The sequence below is a fragment of the Chlorocebus sabaeus genome, chromosome 5 (assembly GCF_047675955.1).
Source record: "Chlorocebus sabaeus isolate Y175 chromosome 5, mChlSab1.0.hap1, whole genome shotgun sequence".
Classification (NCBI taxonomy): domain Eukaryota; kingdom Metazoa; phylum Chordata; class Mammalia; order Primates; family Cercopithecidae; genus Chlorocebus; species Chlorocebus sabaeus.
In genome coordinates, this window is record NC_132908.1 from 25,676,811 (window position 1) to 25,702,317 (window position 25,507).

The window sequence follows — 25,507 nt, forward strand, 5'->3', positions numbered from 1 at the left end:
CTGGCTAATTTTTGTATTTTTTGTAGAGATGAGGTTTCACCATGTTACCCAGGCTGGTCTCGAACTCTTGGGCTCAAGTAATCCACCCACCTTGGCTTCCCAAAGTGCTAGGATTACAGGCATGAGCCCCTGCACCCGGCCACAGACCTAGTCCATTCATCCCCTCTTACAGTATGGGTGTGCTAGGCTGACATCATTCAGCTCCTCCCATAAAACACCTGTCTTGGGCCGGCCCCTAGAACCTGAGTCTGAGATGGGGCATTCTTTGGCAAGTGACTTATGGAGGTAGTGCTTCTAGGAGAAACCTGGCATAGTGAAGCGAGGATATAGTTTCCAGGAAGCCCAGCCTCAACTAAATATGGAGGGAGCTCTGGAACATAAATGTCAGGTGTTTCCTGCCTGAAGGTGAAGGAGCAGGACGTTAGAACCCCACCTACCAGGCAGTCATTGGAGCCAGGGCTTCCTAGGTTGGGGATGTAACTCCCACACCCTTCCAGGCAAGGCACCGAAGAAAAGGATACACCGAGATCTGTGTGGGGTACCAGCAGTATCTGGCATAGTGCCTCGCCCACCCCAAAGAAATGTCACTTGCCTGATGACATATCACAGTGATTCTCATGAAATTAGATCCCTTCCTTAGATCTGTGTGATGCTTATGGTCCGTGCATTCCATTTGCAAATCTGTGAAGACTAATAAGGCTCACACTAATCAATACCAGTTAGGGGTTTGGGGTTGTATAGCACAGAAGTGGATGGGTTTAGGCTCTTGATCTACAAATCACTGGGATGGAGTGAGTTGACCCTTCTGTCATCTTGGTAACCCATTAGCCCCAGAGCACTTTGGAGACACAATCTTATTCACGACTGATGATGACATTCTCGAGGCCATATTCTATTCCGATGAGATGTTTGACCTGGACGTGGGGAGCCTGGACAGCCTGCAGGATGAGGAGGCACTGAGGAGGCCCAGCACGGCCGACGGCGAGGGGGATGAGCGGCCCTTCACCCAGGCTGGCTTGGGGGCCGATGACCGGGTAAGACTGGAGCTGGGGGGCTGGGGGGGGACCCCAGATAGGTTTCTTCCCCCAACTCAGAGTAAAGCAGGGAGAATTGAGATGGATATCCTTTAAGCTGCTGGTGCCACTGTGTTGACATTTCCCATTTTTCTACTTCGTTTTTTTGTCCTCTATGTCATATTTCATTCTCTAATTTTTTTTTTTTAACCGAAGTAAAGAAAGTATTCAAATTTTAATCAAAGCCAGGAGAAATGAGCTCTGTGTCATCTCTGCAATTCAGAGGTTGGCAGTCTCGGGGGAGTTTTTGCTTTGGGTTGTGTTTTGATCATTCACTGTTGTTTTTGATGGAAGGACTAGGAACAGTGTTCACAGGCAGAGTGACAATTAAAATAATGATCATCACAGCCGTGGTTTCATGAACACATATCATGATCCAAGCAGGGTACACAGTGTTCTTGTGTCACCCTCGTGACGACCCTCTGAGTAGAGACTATTAACATTGCCATTTCGGAAACCGATGCTCAGACAAGTCAAGTGACTTGCCCAAGAGCACATCGTGACAGAGAAACAAGGGTAGAACTTGAATGCATGATTCCACAGTTTATGCTTGTAATCGATAAGCAACTTATTATTTTTTATTTTGTTTAGAGGTAGGGCCTGGCACTGTCACCCAGGCTGGAGTACAGTAGCGTGATCATAGCTCATTGCAGCTCAAACTCCCAGGGCTCAAGTGATCCTCCCATCTCAGCCTCCTGAGTAGCTGAGACTACAGTGTGCACCACCATGTCAGTAGTTTTTTTTATTTTTTGTAGAGATGAGGTCTTGCTCTGTTGTCCAGGTTGGTCATGAACTCCTGGACTCAAGCGCTTCTCCCACCTTGGCCTCCCAAAGTGCTGGAATTACAGGCATGAGCTGCCACACCCAGCCAGATAAACAAATCTTTTAAAATGAAAGATGACCTGCAGGGTCAATTCCGGTCAGGACCAATAGGAAAAAGAGGAGATGGTTAAAGAGGGTAGGGGAGAAATGGGGACAACAGAAGCCACAGGTGATGGGGCTGGGCTGTGGGAAGGTCATGACCAAGGCAAGGCAGCGACATGTCATGTGGACCCCACGATGTTCACTGGGGCTGTAGCCCATAGCCAGGCAGAGCATGGGGTGCGGGAGCAGGGTATGGGAAGGCACAGGCAGCAGGGGAGTACGTGCCCCTCCCCACATCCAAGGAAAGCGGCCACCAAGAGTGACAAGCCTATTGTTGCCAGTTCTCCTGATTTTTACAAGAGAAGCCAGAAAGCTGGATTTTTCTGTAAAATCTCTCCATTTAAAAATGCTGGCAGTGAATTCAGATGTTTTCAAACCTTTTTGGGCCACAAGCCGTGCCTGTGCTCTGGATTTGACCCAGGGGTCTCCAGGTGGGAGTCCACCGTGGGCGCTTCCATTTGCCCAGCGTTTTCCAAAAGATGAAGGCACTCGTAAGGGACTCTGATGGGCCCAGTGCTGTGAGGGGCTGGGGGAATCACTCTCTCCGTCTTATGAGAGACCAGCGTCTTCACTTCGTTTTGCACCTCAGCTTTCCTGGCTGTGAAGTAGTGAAGTCTCTTTTGCCTTCACTGACGGTGCAAAGAGACAGTGAGCAAGTAGTTTATACGTAAGGCCCAAGAAGTGTGTGGCGGCCCACTGTTGACTCTCTGAAGACCAGGATGTTTTATCCTGGCTACCCATGGAAATCACTTGGGTGGATCTTTAAAAATATGGATGTCGGGCCCCACCCCTAGAGATTCTGCTTCAGTGACTAGCCAAGGTTAAGAACCACTCTGTATGGTTTGAATTCTTCCTTCCCTCCCTCCCTCCTTCCCTCCCTCCCTCCCTCCTTCCCTCCCTCCCTCCCTCCTTCCCTCCCTCCCTCCTTCCCTCCCTCCCTCCTTCCCTCCCTCCCTCCTTCCCTCCCTCCCTCCTTCCCTCCCTCCCTCCTTCCTTCTTTTCCTTCCTCCCTCCTTCCTTTCCTCCTTCCTTCCTTCCTTTCTTCATCTCTCCCTTCCTTCCTTTCTTCCTGTCTCCCTTCCTTCTCTTCTTCCCTTCCTCCTCCTTTCCTTCCTTCCTTTCTTTCTTCCTCTGGCTCACCACATAAGCATTTATTGGGTCCTTCCCTTTTGGAGGAAATCTAAACCCCTTAGCTGTTAGCATCAGGCTCCTCCCTGGCCAGTGAGAGCTGCTGAGAAGGATGCAGATCCCAGAGAGTCAGGGTCTGCCCATATCCCTGGTCCTATAGCTTCCACAAAGGCAGAAAAATCCAGAAAGACACACAGGGACTTACCTGGGCACAGGGTGGGCAGTGGTGTCTGCAGAAACAGCCAGCTAGCTGTGTGGGCATCACTAAAACCACCCCCTTTTCCTCTGCTTCTCCAACGCATGTGCAGGTCCCAGAGCTAGAGCTCCCATCCAGTACCCATGTCACCCAAGTCACCACGCCAGAGCCAGGCATCTACCACGGAATCTGTGAGTACCTCTCCTGGAGCAGTGTCAGATGGAAGGAGGACCTTCCGGGGTCAGGGGGAGCTGTGGTTACTTGGGACAGGGTTTCCCTGTACAGTCGGGTGGGTTGGACACTGCACAGAGACACCAGTCTGTGGGGCAAGTGGAGGCTGAAACCAGCCTGTGCTTAGCTCCCTGGCTCTAGCAGGGCCGTCTCCCTCCAGAGGAGGGGATCTCTTCTCATTTTGCCCTCACTGAGGGGCATTTTTGCATTATACATGCAGACACCCTATGTGTTAGCTGTGGCCCTGAGCCAGGAGGCAGTAGTTGGCACCCAGAAAGTGTAGAACAAGAGGACGTAAGAGCCCGAAGAGACCCAAGGCATCTGTTGGTACGGTGCCCCAAGCTGTCTCTTCCAACTCCACCAAAGAGCAGATGCACAGGCAGAGAAAACCTGCATCCACTCTGCCCCGGGGGTGGGGGCAGGTGCATGGGCCCAGGATATCAGGTCTTCTGACTTCTCAGGAGAAGTCGGAAATCTAGAGTCTTACGCGAAGTCTCCAGATTCTCAAATGTGGGTAATGAATTTCCTCATGTTTTAAAATATCACATGAGCCAAATAAAACACTTATTGTGTATCTGGCCAGCCAGCTGCCAGTTTGTGACTTCCGAGCAAATCCCAGGGGTTTTCTGCTGGGCCTGTTCATCACCCTTCTATTTCCATTGATCCTTCCAGCCAGTTCCTCTCTTCATCCATGCGCGTCCATGCCAGCCCCTCCCCGTCCTGGGAAATCTTCAAGCCCAAGGTCACTGCTTATTGTGATCTCCTCCTTCCTGCACCCTGGTAACCAGGTTCCTGGCAGCCTCACTTCCTCTCTCTCCTGCCCCCCGTGAATGTGACCTGCTTCTACTTTATCTTCTGAGAACAAAAGATGTGACACTTTCAGGCTCCCCTCCCCACCTCTCCATCTTCATCTCCAAAATGAACTGGAGCCTCTCCGAATCCCAGTGTCAGCCCTTCCAGTACCTCCCCGTGCCATCTCTGGTGTCCACCTGCAGGCACCTGTGCAAGCCACACCTTCCGCCCAGGATGCCTCCCCGCTCCATCTCGTCTTCTGAAGACCGCCTGTCGCTGACTGAGTTCCCTAGATGCAGACCTTGAGATGGAATTTACTGGGGTGTGCTCTTGTCAGGGAAAGGTGGGAGGCAGCACTGGGCAGAGGGAGAAGCTGGTCTGCGGTGCAGCCACTTCAAGGCCTCAGCCTGCTCCACAGGGAGCTCGGAACCTGGGATGGCCCTTTGGGGTCATCCTGAATTGAGTCAGGGGCCATGTCTTTGTCTGTCTGTATCAACATGGCACTGACAATGGGCTGCCCCTGGGGAGGGGCATGGCTTTTTATTTTACTTTTTAATATGTATTTATTTATTTTGACACAGTCTTGCTCTGTCGCTCAGACTGGAGTGCAGTGGTGTGATCTCAGCTCACTGCAACCTCCGCCTCCCAGGTTCAAGAGATCTCCTGCCTCAGCCTCCCGAGTAGCTGAGATTACAGGTGCCCACCACCATGCCTGGCTAGTTTTTGTAATTTTAATAGAGACAAGGTTTCACCATGTTGGTCAGGCTGGTCTCGAACTCCTGACCTCAGGTGATCCACCCACCTCAGCCTCCCAAAGTACTGGGATTACAAGCATGAGCCACCATGCCCAGCTGGGCGTGGCTTTTTGCAAGGAGACTCTCTTCAGCCAAGGGCAGTCACAAGTCAAGGGCCTCAGTGGTGAGCTGCCAGCCATCAGCACTTCCCACCACCAGAAGACTAAGTCGTTCTGTTCCCGGGGGTGGGAGGTGGGGCCTGAGCAGTGCCCTAAGTGAGCTCCACATCCCCTCCCTTACGGCCCTTGTGCAACCACATCTCCTTCCCAGGAGTCTTCCCTGTCATCCCCTGTGAAACTTCATCTCTCCCTCCCCCACTCCAAAATAACCAATGATCTCTCAGAAGATGCCTTAGAGGAAGTTGCCTTATTTGGAATTCTCGTAGCCCCTTACATTCCAGGGCGCTCTCTCAATTACTTTCCAATAGCAGCAGTTTTAAAGGCCAGCCTAACATTAGGCAAGAGCCTGGTTTAAGTCTTGGTTTCATCTCCCAGACAGGCACTGTGCTGGGCTTTCTCTGCCTTATCTCGCTGTAACACTCCTGGCTCTGTTTTCCATGAGATCAGGCAGCTGAGGCTCAGAGAGATGGAGTCACCTACCTAAGGTCACACGGCCAGTACAGAAGCTGGGAGTGGAAGCAAAGGTGTTTGAATCCAAAGCCCACATCCTCACCACACTAGCAGATTGCCTTAGGGTTCTCACTGGGAGACCACCTCACATCAGAAGTCTCTGTGCAAGAGTCAGTGTCCTCCATGAAGCTGTGAGGTCCCAAAAGACAGCCATCGTTTTTTATTCAATTTAGTTCTCCCTTAAGTTGGTCAGGATTTTTTTTTTGGCAGGGGATGAATAATGGAAATTTATTTCAAGCTGAGTTCAGCAAAAAAAGGGAACTTATTGGCTTATGCAACTAGAAGTTAGGGGTCGCCAGTTTCTACACAGCTGCGTTCAGTTACAAAAATGATGGCATCAAGACATGGTGTCTCAAGACATGGTGTCTGCCTCCCTCTCCCTGCCTTCTTTTCGTCTCTTGCCATTCTCCCGTTCAGCACCATCCATGTGGAAAGTCCTGGAAGCTCCTGTTTATGCCTTCTTTCTACCCAGCAGTCCCAGATGAAAGAGAACCTCTGTTTTCCTGAATCCCAGTAGTTCCATCAACTATCCCAGAATTAGATCTCTGGGCCTAGCTTGAGTCATGTGCCCATTCTCTTCTTTGTTTATTTGTTTGCTTGTTGTTATTGTTTTGAGACAGGGTCTCACTCTGTGGCCCAGGTTAGAGTGCGGTAGTGCAAACATAGCTCGCTTCAGCCTCAGACTCATGGGCTCAAGAGATCCTCCTGCCTCAGCCTCCCGAGTGACTGGAACTGTAGGTGTGCCACCATGCCCGGCTAATTCATATGTCCATCCTTAAATCAGCCACTGTGACACACCATGGTGGGTAGGGCAGGAGGCGGGAGATAGAAAACACAGATTGGCCAGGCCTGGAGCCCAGAGAAAGGGGTCAGCCACCCAAACAGTGTGGACTGAGCACAGGGTGGTTCTCCAGAGCAGGTCAGAGTGTGGTCACCAGAAGGAAAGCAGGAATGCTGGCCAGGCAGAAGCAGCCACTGTCCCCTTCATCTGATGATTTCCCCAAAGATGCTATCTGTAGATGTGTCTCCTGCTGACCTGGCTCCTGACCTTTCACAGAGATGTTATTTCAGTGCCTTTGGGAATCTGGCCCTGGAGTAGAGCTCAAAGACCTTTTAACTGCAAGGCAAGTGTAATTTCTCTTCTCTTCTCAGTAGGAAGGCAGAAAAGCCTCTCAACCAAGCACCCTCTGCGTCTGTTTCGAGGCCTGTGATTTCTGAATCTCTTCTCTGTGAACCTTTAGCTTTTTCCTCGCTGTATTCAAAATCCTCAACCCACTTCACCACTCCGTGCAAGAGCAGAGCAGAGAGAGCTTTAATAAACTGACACTGGGGGAATGTGTTGGGGTTGGTAAATACGGCCAATCCTATTAATGTTTTGAAAGGGGATATATGACTTGCTAATTTGCAGATGACACTAATTTTGGAAGTTTTGCAAATATCAGCAGTGATGAATAAGAAAGGAGCTGAGAGGGTTGAAACATGGGGGAGAAATAACAAAATTAATTTCCATTTGTATAAATACTAATTGATACACCAGAGGAAAATGAATATGGCATGTTGGATATTAGCTCGAAAAGGAGAGTAATCACTTTCAGAACAGCCCCAAATTAGATGGAATCGCAGTGCAGCTTGCCAGGCAAACAAAGAGATTGCAGGCTTGGGAGAGTCTGGGCCGGCATCTCTTTGTTGTCGCAAAGGGAGGTGGCATTTCTCCCTCACACTGATTTCCATCGTCCAAATCCACATCCTCCTCCACCTGTGGCCCTTCCATCTCAGGAGTGGTGCCCACAGCCCCTCTGTCACCTGGGTCAAAACTTTTTTTCCCCTTCCTTCTGTATCCAGACCATTGAGAATCATGGTAGTGCTATCTCTGAAACAGATCCTGTATCTGTCCCCTTCAACCCTGTATTCATTGCCACCAGCCTTGTTCAAGCCATCCTTAACTGCAACAGCTTCCTCCCTGGTCTCCCTATAAAATCCAACTGAAGGGAGCTTTCTAAGATGCAGATCAGATCATGCTGGTCCCCTGCTTCAACATAGAACCTACCAGTAGCTTCCCATTGCAAAGAGAGGAAAATCCAAACTTCTCGATATGATCTAGCCCCTGCCTACCTGTCTGATTTCATTTTCTTCTACTCGCTCCCTTGGCCACTTGGTTCCACCTATGGGTCACATTTGTTCTCCTCTCAGCCTGGAATATTCTTCTTCCAGAAATGCAAAAGCGTGTAGGTTCCTTCTCAGCACCCTGGTCTCAGCTCAAAAGTCACCTCCTCAGGGAGGCCCTCCCTGACCACCTCTGCTCGTATTCAATCACTCCCTATCCTGTTGCTACTTTTTTTTTCATAGTATTCATCACTCTTGGGAACTGTAGTCTTTCTTTATTCATTATGTTTATTGACAGTCTTTGCTAGAATGCAAGCTTCTTGAGTTCAGAGATTGTGCTCTGTTATTCATTCCTGCAGCTCTGGTGCCAAAAATAGGTTTTGGTACACAGTAGATGATCAATAAATATTTGTTTACCATTGACTGTGAATTTGGTAAAACCCAATAATTTTCATTTGTCTCATTTACTTGCAGATATCTACTGAACCCCTACTTTTTTTTTTTTTTTTTTTTTGAAATGGAGTCTCGCTCTGTCGCCCAGGCTGGAGTGCAGTGGCCAGATCTCAGCTCACTGCAAGCTCCACCTCCCAGGTTTACGCCATTCTCCCACCTCAGCCTCCCGAGTAGCTGGGACTACAGGCACCCGCCACCACGCCCGGCTAGTTTTTTGTATTTTTTTTTTAGTAGGGATGGGGTTTCACCGTGTTAGCCAGGATGGTCTCAATCTCCTGACCTCGTGATCCGCCCATCTCGGCCTCCCAAAGTGCTGGGATTACAGGCTTGAGCCACCGCGCCGGGCCGAACCCCTACTTTTTAATTAGTCATGTGTTTAAAATGTTTACTAAAAACATTCATTGAACATCTACTAAGCACTGTTCTGGGCTCTGGGGATACAGCAGTGAACAAAACCAGCAGAGTCCTGGTCTCAGGGAGCTTCCATTTTAGTGGGAGAGACTGATGAAGACAATAAGCAAATCAATGTAGACTCAATTGTCAGGAAGCATTCAGTGCTATAAACAACAAGGCGAGCAGGGTAAGGATGTAGAGAGTGATGGGGTGAGCGGGGCTGTTTGAGCTCTGGTTATTAGGGAAGGCCTCTCCGGAAATGACATTGGAACACTGACCCATGCTGAGAAGGAGTGTGTCAGCTAGCTTTTGCTGCTAAACAAACCAATCCGAAATCCACTGGCTTAACACAACTACCATGAATTATATTCATGATTGACTCATAATTCGGTGGCTTGGCTGGGCAGCTCTGGGTGAGCCGGCTTGGTTGGCCTCTACTGGGCCTGCTGGAGCTCCTGATCAACAGGGAGGTGGACCAGCAGCAGAATGACCTAGGACATCTTCACCACCGGTCTGGCAGTGGGGAGGCTGCTGGCCAGAGAGGCAACTGGGTTAGCTGGGCTGCCTCACACGGCAGTCTCAAGCCCTGAGTGCTTTACAGGCTCTGCTTGCATCACGTGGGCTTCTGTCCCATTGGTCAAAGCAAATCACATGACCCAGAGTTAGGAGCAGAGAAATAGACTCCAACTCTGGATGGGATAAGGGGCAAAATCACATTGCAACGACAGAGACATGGGGTGGGAGGAGTCTGTAGCCACTTTGCACATGACTGATGCAGCAAGAAGCGCATGTGCACAGTGCCGTGCTGCCCACATGTTTGTTTCATCTGCCCAGAGATGCTCAGAGCTACCTTGGCACCACGAAGGGGGGAAAAGATCTGAGGGCTAAGTTACAAAAAGTATGTTGGGAGATGACGGGGCATGGGAGAGAAAACCAAGCTCCAGGGAGGTCAGGTGACCCAGCTCCTCTTCATGGCCACAAAGAAGTCCTTTCACCTCTCTGGGCTTCCAGTTCCTCATTTGAGCTGCAAGGGGGTGGTGCCAGATGACACCCCGCTCCCTTCTGCCCGCTCTGTGGTGCTGGCATTCTGTGAACGCTGCAAAGAGTGAGAGTCTTATACTTAGCTACCCAAAAGGGTGCTAAAATAAGCGGCAAATTCTCTAAGGGCAGAAGGGTTTATTGTGCTTGGTCTTGCTCTAATGAGAGACCGTTACGGAAAGAGACGTTCCAGCCAATTATCTGACAGGGCTTGATCAAGAGATTCATTTGAGCTTCCATTTGAGCTTCCTGGGCAAATGAATGACACCTGGGCTGTTTTGCCCCAGGGCCACAGAAGGTCACTTCTAAAGGGTCTCTGATCGAGAGAGCGTGGGAGCAGAGGCAAAAGGATGACAGTATCACCCTAGGTCACTTCCTTTACTCTGAGCCCATGTGAATCCTTGTGATAGCAACCAATTTGCATAAAATGTCAGTTTCCAGCGCCAGGGCTTACTGATGTAAGTCTCCATTTAGTTGCTGGGTTAATCATTCCATCTATACTGAGCTCCTACTGTGTGCCAGGCTCGGTTCACAATGGTTTAGAGAAACAGACGGGGTTTCTCCCTCAAGGAGTTAGGGATCTGGTGGGGCAAGTGGATGTTTACCAAATGATCACGAGATTACAGCGGTGACCAGGGCTTGGGAAGGGAAGTGTACAGTGGCATGGCAGGTTATCAGTGGAGGTTTGACCTGGTCAAAGAAGTCAGGAGGGCTTCTCTGAGGAAGGGAGCTGGGATCTAAAGGGTGAGCACAGGTCAACCAGACCATGTGAATTCTACAGAGGGGTGACGCACATGCTGTGGTTGGAGAGAGAGGAATATAAATACGAGAGACTAAAGACAGTCTGGGTGGGGCCCAGGGTCCCTGGTGCACAGTGAGGCCAGAGAAGTAGGTAGAAGTCTGATGGGGAATGTGGTGTTGGCCAGAAAGTATGGGAAGCCACCATGGACATTCAGTGTGGGGTAGGACAGCACAATCTGGAAGGCGGAGGAAGGACCCAGGGTTGTGTGCATGTTTAACTCTCGTCCGTGCAACCTACCATTGTTTCCTGAGCACTGACAGTGGCCTGGGCCCAAGGCCACCTAGAGGAAAGGCAAAGATCCCACCCACAAGGCACTCTGGGTCTGGGTTGAAGTTGCTAGACTATAGAGGCTGAATAGCATTCCTCTCCCCGCCTTCATTTTAGATGCCTCCTCCGGAGCCTCTGGTGCTGATGGACCACTTCTCTTCCTGTTGCAGGCCTTCAGCTGAATTTCACTGCCTCCTGGGGAGACTTGCACTACCTGGGGCTCACTGGCCTGGAAGTGGTGGGCAAGGACGGCCAGGCACTGCCCATCCACCTGCACCAGATCTCCGCCTCCCCCAGAGACTTAAATGAGCTCCCCGAGTACTCTGACGACTCCCGGACCCTGGACAAGTGAGTGTCTTATCAGAAGCCTTATTTTCATGACCACAGGGTTTTGGGGAAACTGTTCTGCCTCTGAGACCTCAGATTCGGACATCAAATAGAATCGCATATGTCCCTCCCCCAGCCACCCTGTGAGGTCATGTGGTCAAGGGAAACCGAGGCTCAGGAAAGCGAGGTGGGAGGTGATTCTCCAGGGCCACGCAGCTGGAAGCGTCAGGCGGGATTTGAAAGCAGGTTCCTATGCTTCCAGACACAGCCGTGGTCTGCGTTTTCTTCTCCGTGCTTAGCAGAGCGTCTCGCACACAGTAGCTGTCTGTAAACCTTTGCAGTGGATGGTTCGGAGTTTACACATGAATGACCCAGGCCTCCTGGGGGCTGAAAGCTCCCTCTCCCCTCCTTGAGGTTGGAGGTGATGGCTCAGGAAGCCTCCACAGGTGGTGGTGGCTGCCCTTTCCCCTGCACTTGTCAGATTTCATAAGCCAAGGTTGGGTCAAGTCAGTAAGCGGGGAAGCCTCAGATACAGCATCGATCCGCATGGACCTGCAACCCACAGACCAGCACTCGGCTCCCCTGCTCTGCACAGCCCGAGGGCCTGGTCGCTGCTTGGAGGTGTGAACTAGGGGAGTCAGAGGGATGGGAGTTCAAATCCTGCCTCTGCCCCATGCCAACTATTAGGTAACTTTCTTAACCTCTCCAGTAATAACAGCAGTGGTTATAGTAATAACTGATCACGTAACTGCCAGTTTTTTAAGCAGTTATTAAATGCCAGGCACTGGGCTATATGAAGCAGGTAACAGATGTTCATTCATTGAAGCCTCAAGCAGCTCTTTGAGGAAGGGACCATTATGAGCCCTACTATACTGATGCAGAGACTGAAATACGCAGAGGCCACCCAGACTAGTGCAGTGGCAGAGTCATGATTGGAACGCAGGCCTGTGGGATACCCGCCATCCACTCACTTAACCACTAAGTTATACTGTCTCCCCTGCCTTGCTTTCCTTATCAGTAGAATGGGGACAGTCATTCCCATGGCATGTCACGTTGCAGCCTCATCCCTTGGCCTGGTGCTGAGCTCATGCAGAGTCGGTGGCAGGCTTCTCCCTGTTTTTCTATAAGGTGGCCCTGAACCGTGGCCTCACCCGCTGCTACCATTAACTGCTCATGGGCCCCTCTGACCACCCCCGCATCCTGGCAAGTCACTCTCCTGAGTATTTAGGCTTGGAGCCTGGAGACCTGGCTCCCAGTCAGCTGGAAAAGTGATCAACGCACAGTGCGGCTTGTGGATCCTTCCCACCCACTCACCACCCTCCTGCCAGATTATCTGTCGGCAAATCCCAGGCCTGATAGCATTTCCTCTTTAGGTATTTCAGTGTGTACCTCTAAACAATAAGGGATTTAAGAGAAAACATAATCCTGGTACCACTGTTATACTTGAAAAAGTTGCCTGTGGGCAGTGGCTCATGCCCGTAATCCCAGCACTTTGGGAGGCCAAGGCAGAAGGATCACCTGAGCCCAGGAATTCAAGACCAGCCTGGGCAACATAGTGAGATTATATCTCTACAAAAGAAAAAAAAATTAGCCAGACATTGTGGTACATGTCTATAGTCCCAGCTACTTGGGAGGCTGAGGCAGGAGGATCACTTGGGTCGAGAAATTCAAGACCAGCCTGGGCAATATAGTGACACGGTATCTCTACAATTAAAAAAAAAAAAACTAGCCAGGCACTGTGGCATGTGCCTGTAGTCCCAGCTACTTGGGAGGCTGAGGTAGAAGGATTGCTTGAGCCCAGGAATTCAAGACCAGCCTTGGCAACGTAGTGAGATTGTGTCTCTACAAAAAAAAAAAAAAAAAGCCAGGCATTGTGGCCTGTGCTTATAGTACCAGCTACTCAGAGGCTGAGGTGGGAGGATCGCTGGACCCCAGGAGTTCAAGGCTGCAGTGAGTCATGATTATGCCACTGCATTCCAGCCTGGGCAACACAATGGGACCCTGTCTCAACAACAACAACAAAAAAAAAAAGAAAGAAAGAAAAGAAAAAGAAGAAAAAAATAACGACGATTTCTTAAATTACCAGATATCTTGCAGATTCATAGTCCCCCCACCCACCCTTTTTTAATAGTTTGCTCATTTAATTTGAGATCCAGATAAGGTCTATGTGTTATGATTGGTTACTATGTCTCTTAAGCCTCTCTAGGTTTTCTTTCCCCTTTTTCTATTTTTTTCTTGAAAAATTATCCGTTGGAGAAACCAGGTGGACCTGAATTTTACTGGCTGCATCTCTATGGTATTGTTTAGTCAGCTCCTCGCTCCCCTGTATTTCTAGTACATTGTTAATTAGATCTAGAGGCCTGATCAGATTGAGGTTTGACCACTAGGGCAAGACAGCCACATAGATGTCAGTGTGTGGCCCTGGGGACACATATAATAGAAAGTCTGGTTGTCAGGCTCTTTGTGATGTTGGAAGCCAGTCATGCTAGCGAAGTCCCTTAATTCATTAGGGGTTGCAAAATGGTGGTATTTTACGCCTGCTATTCTTTTTTAAATTTATTTGCTGAAATAACTGTGATAAAGAGAGAATTTCCCTCAATTATTTGGCTACTCTGTGGTGCAATTCAGATGGGAAAGGCAGCCTAAGTGCTGGATTCTCTCCCCTCATTTTCTTTTTGGCTTTCCAAATGACTGTTTCTCTAGCATCGTCTAAAACTTGTTTCTTTTCAGGGATTAATATAAACTCATGGATTTTAAACATACAGTACTGCATTTGAAGAGTCAATATTTTGCAGTTTTTATCCTGATTGATGTTTAAATCGTTCCCTCATGGATGCTGGGAAGTCCTGAGTCCTTTTAAAGCAGTCACCTTTCTTGCTTTCTGATGTGACAGATGCTTCAGGCTCATCTGGTATATTTCTTGTCCCAGACCTGGAATCAGCCATTTCTCCAAGAAGCCCTGGTTCCTTTTAGTGGGAAATGGTATTTAGAGACCATAATCTGGCTACTAGGGATGCTCAGTGCTACTCGGCCGGTTGCTGTTTCTAGGCTTTGTTATGGATAGAGCTAGGAATTCATTTAGATGTTCTTGAGAGTGTCTATAGAGTTTTCCTTTCACTGGCAGCTACAAATCCTCCAGCAGTTCTCTCTGCTCTCAGAATTGGACAGGTTTGCTATGGAGCAGCTCCATTTCTAGGACAGAAAGATAATTGCCTTTGGAAGGAAATAGAAGGTTCTCTAGTGGTCATCCTCAGTCAGCTTAGTTCCACAAACATTCCAGGGTAGAATTGCTGAATTTCCTCAGTTTTAAGATGCCAGCAATTGTCAGACACACCATCCATCAATTTAATAACAGCCTTTTAGAGAACAAAGAAACATTACCTCCTTGGGTAAACACTTCGATTATGAGATTTTTTTTTTCCAAATTCACAACTTTAAAATGTAAAAGGAAACAAAAAGTTTATTTTCAAATCTAGGAAATGTGGCAGCAGGCCAAGTTTCTCCCAGTACAGCAGCTGTGAGGTACCAGGAATCCAGGGTGTGGAGTGGGGAAGGTTCTGGAAAATGGGAGGGAGAGGGAGGTTGCTCAAGAGGCCACCAGCTGGGCCCTTTTTTCCAGAACGAGGCTTCTGAATGGCAGTGCCAGACACATGGGCCAAAGCCATGAGGACGAGGGCCTGAGGCCTGAGCTGAGGCATGCTGGGCAGGCCGGGGAAGTGAGAGGCACGATTGTCCTTGGGAAAAACACAGGCCAACTTGAGGATGAGTAGATGTCCCAAGCAAGGGAACCAGAAACTGACCAGGACAGGAGTGCTATAGGGCTGAGGTGACAAGCTCAGAGTGCCAGCTGGGAAGAGCATGAGGGAGCATGAGGGGCTCCTTCCTACAGGTTGAAGGCTTCCCTGGGATATCCAGGCCATGCGGTCACAGAGCATGGTCTGGCCAGAGCAGCTCCCACAGTCACCTGCCCCTCCTTCTACTTATTCCAAGCCAAGAGCTGCAGAGCTCACATGGTGCTTTTGTACCTCTCTCCCCCAGCGTGGGAAAGAAGGGCTACACTTTTTTCTAACTATGCTGTAAGGCCAACACAACAAATTTACAGAAAGTTTGGAAACTTGAGAAACTCCGGAAACTTGAGAAACTCCATACCCTCTGACCCAATTTTGCACACTCTCTCCTGGTCCTTGTCCTCATTTCTCAGCTTTAAAATCAGTGTCCTGCCTCCTCCATGTGACTGCAGTGTCCTCACAATGGCACCTTAACCCCTGTGAAATTTCCTTAACCATTTCCCGATTTTGAGATCTTTTAGGTTGTTATCCTTTTTTAAGCTAGTATAAATAACACTATGATGAACATCTTGGTTCAGATAGCCTTTCCCATATGATGAATATATTTTCCTTCTGGGGAAAAAAATCCCAGAAATGGGATCACTGGGCTAAAGGATTCTGAAAAATGACACATTTTCCCTTTTTTAAGAAAACCCTGATGATTGCTTTTCTGCACCTTTAACAGCATAACCTATTTTTTTTTTCCTTTTCAAAAATGTCTCATTTCGTAGATGAGAGACAACTTCTGACTGTTGTTCTCATCAGTCACACCTCCCCTTAACGAGCCTGACGCAGCCAGGCTAGTGCCAGGCAGTGAGGACACACGCACTGGGGGGTGAAGGGGTGGGGGCCCCACTGTGCTGCCCCCTGTGCCCACTGAGCCCCCCCCCCGCCGCTCCATCCCCATTGCTGCAGGTTAATTGATGGCACCAACATCACCATGGAGGATGAGCATATGTGGCTGATCCCCTTCTCGCCGGGGCTGGATCACGTGGTCACGATCCGCCTTGACAGGGCCGAAAGCATCGCAGGCCTGCGCTTCTGGAACTACAATAAATCTCCCGAGGACACCTATCGCGGGGTAAGCCGGGGAGCAGTGGCCACGCTCAGTCCAGCGTCAGGGAAGCAGCACCTTGATGAATGGCTGGCGTGACAGCCAGAGAGGAGCATAAATCCTCCACAACTTTCCAAACGGAGCTGGGGGCGTTATGTCCAGGGAGGGAGAGCACTGCTGTTTCCTTCTGCAAATGGCAAATGCAGGCTAAAGAGCTCAGGGCATTTCCAGGGAACTGCACAGCGCTGTTTCTCCTGGTGCTGGGGGGTCCTAGGCAGGTCCAGCCCTCAGCTTGCCATGGTCAGTTTCGGCCCTCAAGTCCATTGAGTGCCCGGGTGGCCGGGCCTCTGCTGAGGGCTTCATGGGCATTCATCATTTCACTGGATTCTCATCCCAACCAATGGGAGGCAGGTGCGATTACCCCCATTTCTCAGGGTCTGAAACTGAGGTCCAGGAAGGTTCATTTACCCATCCAAGGCCACACAGCTGGAGTCTCCACCTTGGCTAGCCAGACCTGGAGCCCACACTGTGATTTCCATGTGATGTTTTGCTGAGTGAGAAGCAGCACTCAGTCTTGGTGGGACTGAAGAAGAGAGCCTCGGAAGAGCCCTTTTCTCGGGCTTCTGGCCTCAGGTAACTGAATGGGTGCCCTCCAGTCACGTAAAAGTGATGATGAGGCCACCGAAAGGTAGCAATTCAGCTGGAGGGCCTGAGTCTGAGTCTCAGCTTGGACCCTACCAGCTGCATAACCTTTGACACGTGGGCTGTCTTCCCTGGGCTTGTCTCCTCATCTATAAAATGAAGAGGGAATAACACCTGCCACAGCAGATTGACATCACTGTTGCCAGGTAACAGTTGACAAAGCCAGGATTCAGCCTCATGTAATCCCCAGAGCTGGGCTCCCCACCACGTACCCACCACAGAATTTATTCTAGGGCCTTAGGAATCGTATCACAGACCAGGTGTAGAGGCTCACACCTGTAATCCCAGTACTTTGGGAGGCTGAAGCGGGAGGGTGGCTTGAGCCCAGGAGTTCTAGACCAGCCTGGGCAACACAGAGAGACCCCCATCTCTACCAAACAATTAGGCAGGCTTGGTGGCACACACCTGTAGTCCCAGCCGTTTAGGAGGCTAAAGCAGGAGGATCTCTTGAGCCCAGGTCGAGGCTGCAGTAAGCTATGACCTCACCATTGCACTCTAGCCTGGGTGGCAGAACAAGATACCATCTCAAAGAAAGAAACATGAAAAAAAGAATTGTGTCACATCTTACAGCAGGATCGGCAGCCCCTGGCCTTCCCCATGTGGCAGGAGCTGAGCCAGCCTGCTCCTCTGAGCAGGCCAGTCACGGACCCTCCCAACGCCACCCTGTGTCTCTGTGAACGCTCCCCTAGTTTGACACATTGAAGAAGTCAGATATATCGACACTAAAAAACGGCCTTTTGAGGCAGAAGTTGCCTCAAGTTGTGCCTTTGGGCCTTAAAATTCCCTTGAGCAAATCACAGTCTGTCTGGTAGAGCTTCTGTGACCTCAATTCACCATCTGGAGATATTGGGCTGAGTTCCCATCTCACGGGTCTGGGCCCCACCAGCCAGACAAGGGCTACGGTGGGATGAGGTGGAGGCGGGGAATGGGCACATGGCCTGAGATGGGAGACCCCCACTGCAGTGAAATGGATGCTGTGACTCAGATCCCACGCCCCAAAGGCCTTCCTGAGCACCAGTGGTCCCTGGCATGTGGTTGGAAGCCAGGGCCTTGGACTCCTAGAGTTGGGGCTTCAAATCCCTTCAGTGGCCCTCGGGCAAATCGCCTAGCCCCTGTGAGCTTTAGCTTCCTTCGCCATTAGATGGAGATGGTGATAGAGGTCACCTCCAAGGGAATGAGCAGATGACAGGTGGCCACCTCTGCCCAAGGAAGTCAGGGATGCTTCCTGGAGGAGGTGTTGGCCCTGGAGGATGGACAGGGGCTTCCTGGGCCTCTGCTTTGCCATCACTGGATCCGCTCTTGGGTGACTCTGTCCAGGACACACTCCAGCAGCTCCAGGCTTATATCCTGCTAGCTCCAAGCCCAGCAAAAGAGAGAGCTCCCCTTTCCAGGCAAGCCAGCAAAACTCCAGGAGTCATGCTCATGGGCCCGGCCATGTCTCAGGTTCAGCTCGGGGGACCCAGGTAGGAATCCCCCTCGAGGAAAGCAGATGGAGAGACTGAGGACAGGGACCAGGTTTGAGTGACAGCCACGCCTGAAGCCAGGTAGCACCACCCTTCAGGTTTACTTATCCTGTGAGTAACTGACATAGAGAGGCTCCCAAAATGCTGAAGGAACGAGGGACCCCAGGGGCATGTGAGAGCCAGGCCAGGGACCCTTCCTCCCTTCCTTTCTGTCGGAGGAGCTCCTCTGCCCCTCCCTAGGGGAAAGCCACCAGTTGAATCAGCAGGGGCACCCATCTTGCTGACCACAAAGGTGGGCTAAGGTACGGAGGAGAATCAGGCTCCAAAATCTGAAATCAGGGAGGGGGTGCTGGCTGTCGCCCGTCGCTGCCCATAGCACAGGTGGTGGCTGGGCCGCCTCAGACTCTGCCATTAGGACTTTGAGATTGACCAGTAGAACCTGGTTGTCTGGCTGGAGAACTCTGGCTAGAACAGGGAGAGATGTTGGCTCAAATCCACGTGAATCCAGCAAGCTCTTAGAAGGCACCTGCTGTGTTCAGGCCCCGACGCAGACAGAGAGGTGGTCCAGCCAGACCCTCTGCCATAAGAGACACCCAGAAGCCACTGGGGATGCTGCTAGGCATTCAGGCCCAAAAAGGAAGAGCTCAGTGCCATGAGAAGAAAGATTGGGAAGAGGTCTGTCCTGTCCTAAGGGAGAGCTGCCAGAGGGGTATTGATGTGTGAGCCAGGGGTTGAAAAAGGAGCAATAGAACCTAACATTCACAAAGTATACAATTTGTGCCCGGCACTGTTTAGGGCACTTTACATAGGTTAACTCATGACTGTGCCCATTTAACAGATGAGGAAACTGAGGCATAGGGAAGGTAGGTAACATACACAGCTACTAGTGTTGCACATGGAAGCACCTGAGTCCGTGCCCTTGACCTCCATGTCTTACCACCCCAGGCCACTGCAGCTGGTGAGGTGGGCGGGGCCTTGGCCAAGTCACATGCCTCCCCTGAAAGCTGTGGACCAGACAATGTATGCACGTGTCCACTGCAGCAGGGGGCTCGCCTGTCTTGCCCTCTGCTACCTGCCCAGCGCCCGCACAGCACCTGGTATGGGAAATGGAGCCCGGTCAGGTGGCTCTGCGAAAGGCTCCCCATGGTGGGCACAGCTGCCGGCAGCTCTGGTCATGTCAGCGCCACTCCTGTCCCCACGTGGCCTGCCTCCATTCAGTCATGTTACTTCTTGTGTTTGCCAGGCCAAGATTGTCCACATCTCCCTGGACGGCCTGTGCGTCTCCCCGCCAGAGGGCTTTCTCATCCGAAAGGGGCCAGGAAACTGCCACTTTGATTTTGCTCAAGAAATCCTCTTCGTGGACTACCTACGGGCTCGGCTGCTGCCCCAGCCGGCCAGGAGGTGAGGGGAAAGTGGGCGCCACGCACAGCCCCTCCCGGCCCCTGGGCCCGCTCGCTTTGCAAGTTGCTCTGATGTACATACTGAAAGGGTTTTGAAACGGTGATCAAACGCATGGCTTTTCAACTTAGTCATTTTCTAAAGCTCAGCCAAGCCTCACCGGAAGCCTGTAGAATGGACTTGCCTTGTCTGGGGACATTTGGGTTTTTCACAGTCTGGAATGCTGAAGATTTTAAATGCTTCGTTGCATTTCCTGCTGGGAAAAGAGGCTACAGCCTGCCTCCGTTCCAGAAATGCCTGCTGGCCAGGTCGGGGAAGGGCCTTCCTTCTCCCGTTTCTGTGTTCCTGATTTAGAAAGATTCAAGGAGAAAAATAGAGCTTAATATTTCATGGATTCACTGGGATTTTCTTGGCCCCAGTCTCAGCCGCATTAAGTTCATAACGATTTGTAAATGCCACATTAAGTTTACTCATTTAAACCCCCTGATGTCCAAACGCCAGAGGCCAAGCTCTAGAAACAAAATGAGTTTCCCTGCACTGTAGTGGGGTTGGCTGGCTGGGCTGGTCACTGGGAAGTCACTTAATTGTAACATTGCCCTTGAAATGGAAGAGAACCAGGCTCGGGCTGGAGGGCACTGACAGTGGACCAGGGAGAGGGGCCCCGTGGGGAGGACTGTGGAGGAGAGAATCCTTCCCAAGGGCTGGCTGCGTGAACACTTCGATGTGTCCTTTGGGAAATCCTTCCAGCCACCCTTTGACCTAGCCAGTATGATGCCCATTTTACAGATGTGGGAACTGAGGCCCTGGCTGGTGGAGCCAGGTGCTGAAGATCATGAAGCCAAAGCCATCAGGGCTCTGCCCGCCTTCCAGCCTCCTCTCGCTTCCCTCTCTCCATCCTGCTCCAGACTCCAGCCCTCTGGCTGCTTTCTGGGGCAAACACCAGCAGCCCAGTGTCTTCCCACCTCGGGCCTTTGCTCTGCTGCTCCTCTGCATGGAAGGCTCAACTCTGACACTTCCCAAGGCTGCCTCCTCCTGGAGGCCTTCCCAGAGCACTCCCTGAGGCAGCCTGCCCCACCCAGGTCCTCTGCCCTGTCACCCTGTCCGGGCTCTCAGCACAACGTGGACCGTCCTTGTGTTTAAAGACATAGAGGGGGTTGGTTAAGAAAGGGGGCAGTGGTACCAGACAACCTCGAGTCCCATTCTGGTTCTGCCACTACCAGCTGCATGGCCTTGAGCAAGTGACCTCACTTCTCTGTGTTCTGGTTTCCTCATCCACATCCCAAGCATCTAAAAATACCCACCTCCTAGGGTTGTGTTGAGGAATGAAAGAGTCCATTTCAGGAAAGCCCTGAGCCCTGTGCCTCCCTGGCACAGCGTCCTGCTGGCATTGGCAATGACTGTCATCTAGAGCGGGAACTCCACGCGAGCTGGGGCCTCATCTGTCTTTTCCCTGCTGTGTCCTAGGGAACACTAAACTGCCACGTTTCTTCAAAGCCTGTTATTTCTGGTGATTCTGGGCCATCGTGAGCTTCTTCATGGTGCTGTTTTATGCTTTTTCAGGCTGGACATGAAGAGCCTGGAGTGTGCGAGCATGGACTACGAGGCGCCACTGATGCCCTGTGGCTGTATCCTTCTCCTCCTGCCCCACCAGCACATTCTGGGCCCCGAGGCAGTGCCTGGGCCACAACTGCCCAGTCGGGGTTTCAGGCGGCCACATTTGAGGCAGCTGGAACTCCATGCAGGGAAACCAAGGCAGAGGATGGGAGGCCTCCTGCATCCTCAGGGCCACTGGGAGCTGATGGGACTGGGGCAGCCAGGCTAGTTCCAGATCCCACTCCTGGCAGCTGAGGCTAGAGGGGCAGCCTCAGGACTCCAGCTGGGAGGGGCTAGAGAAGCTGACACTGACCCCAGCGGCTAGACTGGGGAGGGGAGTGTCCTGGAACCAGCCAGGGAGGAGGTGAAGATAGAAATAGCTTGGCAATCCAGGCACAATGGCTCACACCTGTAATCCCAATGCTTTAGGAGACCAAGGAGGTTGGATTGCTTGAGGCCAGGAGTTTGAGACTAGCCTGGGCAACATAGTAAGACTCCATATCTTAAAAAAATAAAATAAAATAAATTAGCTGGTGGCACATGCCCATAGTCCAAGCTACTTGGAGGCTGAGGTGAGAGGAACCCTTGAGCCCAGGAGTTCGAGGCTACAGTGAGCTCTGATTGCACCAGTGTACTTTAGCCCAGGCAGCAGAGCTCAGCACTCTGGTACTACTATCATCCCCATTTCACAGCTAGGAAAACTGAGGCACAGAGAGGCTCAGTAGTTTGCCCAAGGCTACACAGGTGAGAAGGGGTAGGACCTGGGGGAGGTGAACCCAGGCAGCCTGGCTCTAAGACCCGCTCTCTAGCCGTCCAGTTCTGGAAGCACTGTCTCCGGCTATGCCATCATCTGGGAGCCGCCCGGCCCCTTTTCAGGCTTCCCACCTGGCCTGCTCCTGGGAATGCGGGGAGTGAGCAGGGCACGGGGCTGAACTGGGAAAGGGCCTGATGCCCAGCTCTGCACGTGAGACTTCAGCAGCAATGGTGGTCTCCCTGCGCCGAACCATGGTCCCTGGTACTGTGAGGTTTATGTGTCCCCTTCTTAGCCTCCTGTCTACTTGAAAGGGATGGAGGAGGGAGCAGGTACTCTGTTCTTGTCATTTCACAACCAGAGAAACCGGAGCGTTTTGTTCAATACCATACAATGAGTTTGTAACACAGATGTTTCCCCATCCCGCCTGCTCCCTGGAGAGCACCCTCTCCTCCCGTCCTGTCTCCTGGGGCCTAGAGGAAGGCTTTGCATTCCTAATACACGCACATGTGCTCACATGCATGCATACACACACGCGCACACACACACACGCACACTCACATGCACACTCACATGCACTTTAAGAAAATGTGATGCCACCTATATTTTGATAGGCTCTAGTCTCAATAAGAGAAAAATGTTTTTCTCTCATTCATCAATATAAACCCAAAATAATTTCTTTTAGTTTGCCATTGTTTTACTGTATTCTGCAAAAAAAAAAAAAAAAAAAAAAAAAAAAAAAAAATTCAGCTTTCTTTTCCTTAATAAAGTATCCCAGTCATTTTCCAGTTTCAGCTTCTCACCAGCTGGGGCGACCCGTATTACATCGGCCTCACTGGCCTGGAGCTGTATGACGAGCGGGGAGAAAAAATCCCCTTGTCGGAAAACAGTATCCTTTCTAGGACAGGAGCGGGCTCCACTCAGATTGAAGGGAGCATGGGGGGGTCGGAAACGGGGCAGAAGCCTCGCATGCAGAGGGAAATGGCCCTCTAGGAACCAGAGCCCAGGGGGCTTTGCTTATAGTCAGATGCTGACCCTTAGGGATGTGCAGCAGAGAGTAGCTCCCAGCCCTGCCTGTTAAGACATCAGGAGCAGGAAATCCACAAGCCAAAGAGTCCTGTGGTCCAATGAATTGAGAGAGGCTGCCAACTATAGCCTCCTCTTCTCGGAGAACCACAGATGTTTTGGAGTTCCAAAGGCTCTGACAAGGTCTGCAGGGAGAAGCCTATTGCCCTGTGTTCAACTCAGTGTGTCCTGAATTTCTTAAGCTTCGAACTCTGCACATGGTATGCCCACACCAGAATTTGCAAACTGTTAGCCCAGTGCATTTTAAAATGAGTTGCTAATATTTTTAGAAATCAGGAGGTCTCACATGAAAACCCTGATTTCCAGTTTCCCCTGAGAAATTGGCAACATAGGCCCTTGATTATGCGTAGTGACAATGGCTGGACCTGGTTACCCATTGCCATTTCTCCCCAAGCATATCCTTCTGGTCTACCTTAGCCCCCACTCCTCCCATTGTTATCTACCAGGCCCCGAAACACGCTGCTAATATTTACTGAGGGCTGACTCTGTGCTACCTCATCTGCCCTCACAAGAATCTTGTGAGGTGATTGCTGCTGTTATCCCCATTTTACAGATGAGGAGCCTGAGACACAGAGAGGTTGAGTAACTTGCCTAATGTCACACAGCCAGTGAGTCTGTGTCCAGACACTGGCTCTTGGCCAAGCACTAAGCTATCCTGCCTCTTTCATGTAACCTGCCTGGCCCCCTCGGATCTTTAATCTGTGACCACTGGCCCACCACAGTTAGGGAAATACCAGGGCAGGTCGAACCCTAAAGCCTGCCTTGCATCTGTTTGGGGTCCCTGGCTTCCAGTCGGATCCCTTTCTGCCTTCCCCGGGTGCCACCACCCTCCTCAGCTGGGATGAATCATTGTTGATTTTTTTAATCATTATTAGTGACTTCTCGAAGCTATAAAGTTTCATTGATTTTACCCAAGGGCTCTCATCTGGTGCACTCTGAGATCCTCACATCCATTCTGGGAGCTGGAGGTTTTTATAGCCATTTTACAGATGGGAACACAGGTCCGGGGTTCACATGTGACTTGCCCAAGCTCTCATAGGTCATAATGGCAGAGGCAGAGCTAGAAGCTGGGTTCTGCAGATCACATTAGCTGGGTCCAGCTGCCCCGGGTCCTTCCACACTGGCCAGGAAGAGAGGCTCGGCACGATCCTTACATGCCAGGGCAGAATCCAGCCACCACTCCATTCCCTTCCAAAAGAAAACCTCCGCAGAGCTTGCCCTCCACCCTCCCAAGCAGCAGCAACGTTTTATGTCCCCAGCTCCAGCCGCTCCCTGCAAGGCCTCTTTTTCAGCCTTCTGGGTGGTTTCCTTCTCTCTCTACTTGAAACTGTCCACCTCTCCACACACACCTGCTCTCCTTGGGCCTGGCACTCCCCGTTTCCCCAGGACACGTCCAGTTCAGCTGTCACTGCTGCGGCTGCCCAGAGCATCAGCCCTGCCAGCCCCAGAGTCCCTCGAGCCACACTGTCAGCCTGAGGGCAGCTGGCAGCCCCCGAGCACACAGATTTGGGTTATGGCAACTTAGACGCCTCCTCAGATATTGCGGCCTTCCCTGACAGCGTGAACTCCCTGGAGGGCGTGGGTGGGGACGTCCGCACCCCGGACAAGCTCATCGACCAAGTGAACGACACCAGTGATGGCCGGCACATGTGGCTGGCTCCCATCCTGCCGGGCCTGGTGGGTTCCCAGCAGCGGCCACCGCAGCTCCTGGCCCTCAGGCGCCCAGGGGGACTTTCTTTCCCTGGTCTCAGTGACACGTCTTTCTTCCAGGTCAAGTTAATCTCAAGCCAAGATGCTTGGGAGCTGTCAGAAAGGTTTAGGTCTTTGCTGCCTTGCCTGATGGGGTCAGCTCTTCCAGGCCAGCAATTCTTTCTCTTTTATAAGGGGACCCCAGGGGTGAAAGGGGCCCCATGGGAATCTGAAGCCAGGAGCCCCAGCACAGCTGCCTGAGGGCTTGGTCGTCCTTGGTCCCTGCAGGTAGCCCTCTCTGGTTCTCTGCTCTGCCTGGCTTTGCAGCCGCTGTGCCCTCTTCCTCCCCACCCAGCTCTCTGCACACTTCCTACATCACCAGGTGGATGACCCCAACATGGCTGCCCTGCCCTCCTTCCGGCCCCAAATTGTCCTGGTCAGCTTTTCCGGCCAACTGACTCAATTTCCCAGATCTCAAACCTTGCACTGAGGCCTGCTTAGCTTTTAGCTCTGAGGTCTCGTGGTGAGCTGACGTGGTTGGTTGTGGTGGAGAGGAAAGGGAGAAGCCACAGGGCATGGACGGGGTGGTCAGCCCCCCTCCAGCCTCTCAGCCCGGGGCCAGATGCCTGGTAGGGATGCACAGCGGGTTCTTGACAGCCATATGACCAGGGATGTGTCCCGTGTCCATGCCATGGGACTGAGTGGGGGATCGGGGGCACCTTTTTCTCTCAAAACACAGGAAGGTACAGCGTCAGCAATTCTATGACGGAAGTTTTCCAAAGGCCACCCGAAAA

General features: G+C 51.4%; 1 protein-coding gene across 12 annotated transcripts in view; it reads left to right on the forward strand.

The window, feature by feature from the left end:
• The window catches only part of KATNIP (katanin interacting protein), a 234,135-nt gene that overhangs the window by 204,160 nt on the left and 4,468 nt on the right, over positions 1 to 25,507 (forward strand). For 11 of the 12 annotated variants that reach the window (XM_007988570.3, XM_007988596.3, XM_037989720.2 and 8 more), the window contains 8 exons: positions 829 to 1,034; positions 3,434 to 3,512; positions 10,994 to 11,171; positions 15,893 to 16,058; positions 19,440 to 19,597; positions 21,155 to 21,219; positions 22,717 to 22,827; positions 24,562 to 24,701. In XM_007988570.3, the coding sequence (XP_007986761.3) occupies positions 829 to 1,034; positions 3,434 to 3,512; positions 10,994 to 11,171; positions 15,893 to 16,058; positions 19,440 to 19,597; positions 21,155 to 21,219; positions 22,717 to 22,827; positions 24,562 to 24,701 (1,103 nt within the window). Of the gene's footprint in view, positions 1 to 828; positions 1,035 to 3,433; positions 3,513 to 10,993; positions 11,172 to 15,892; positions 16,059 to 19,439; positions 19,598 to 21,154; positions 21,220 to 22,716; positions 23,225 to 24,561; positions 24,702 to 25,507 lie in introns of all 12 variants that reach the window. The other variant, XR_012092933.1, reaches the window with a different exon arrangement.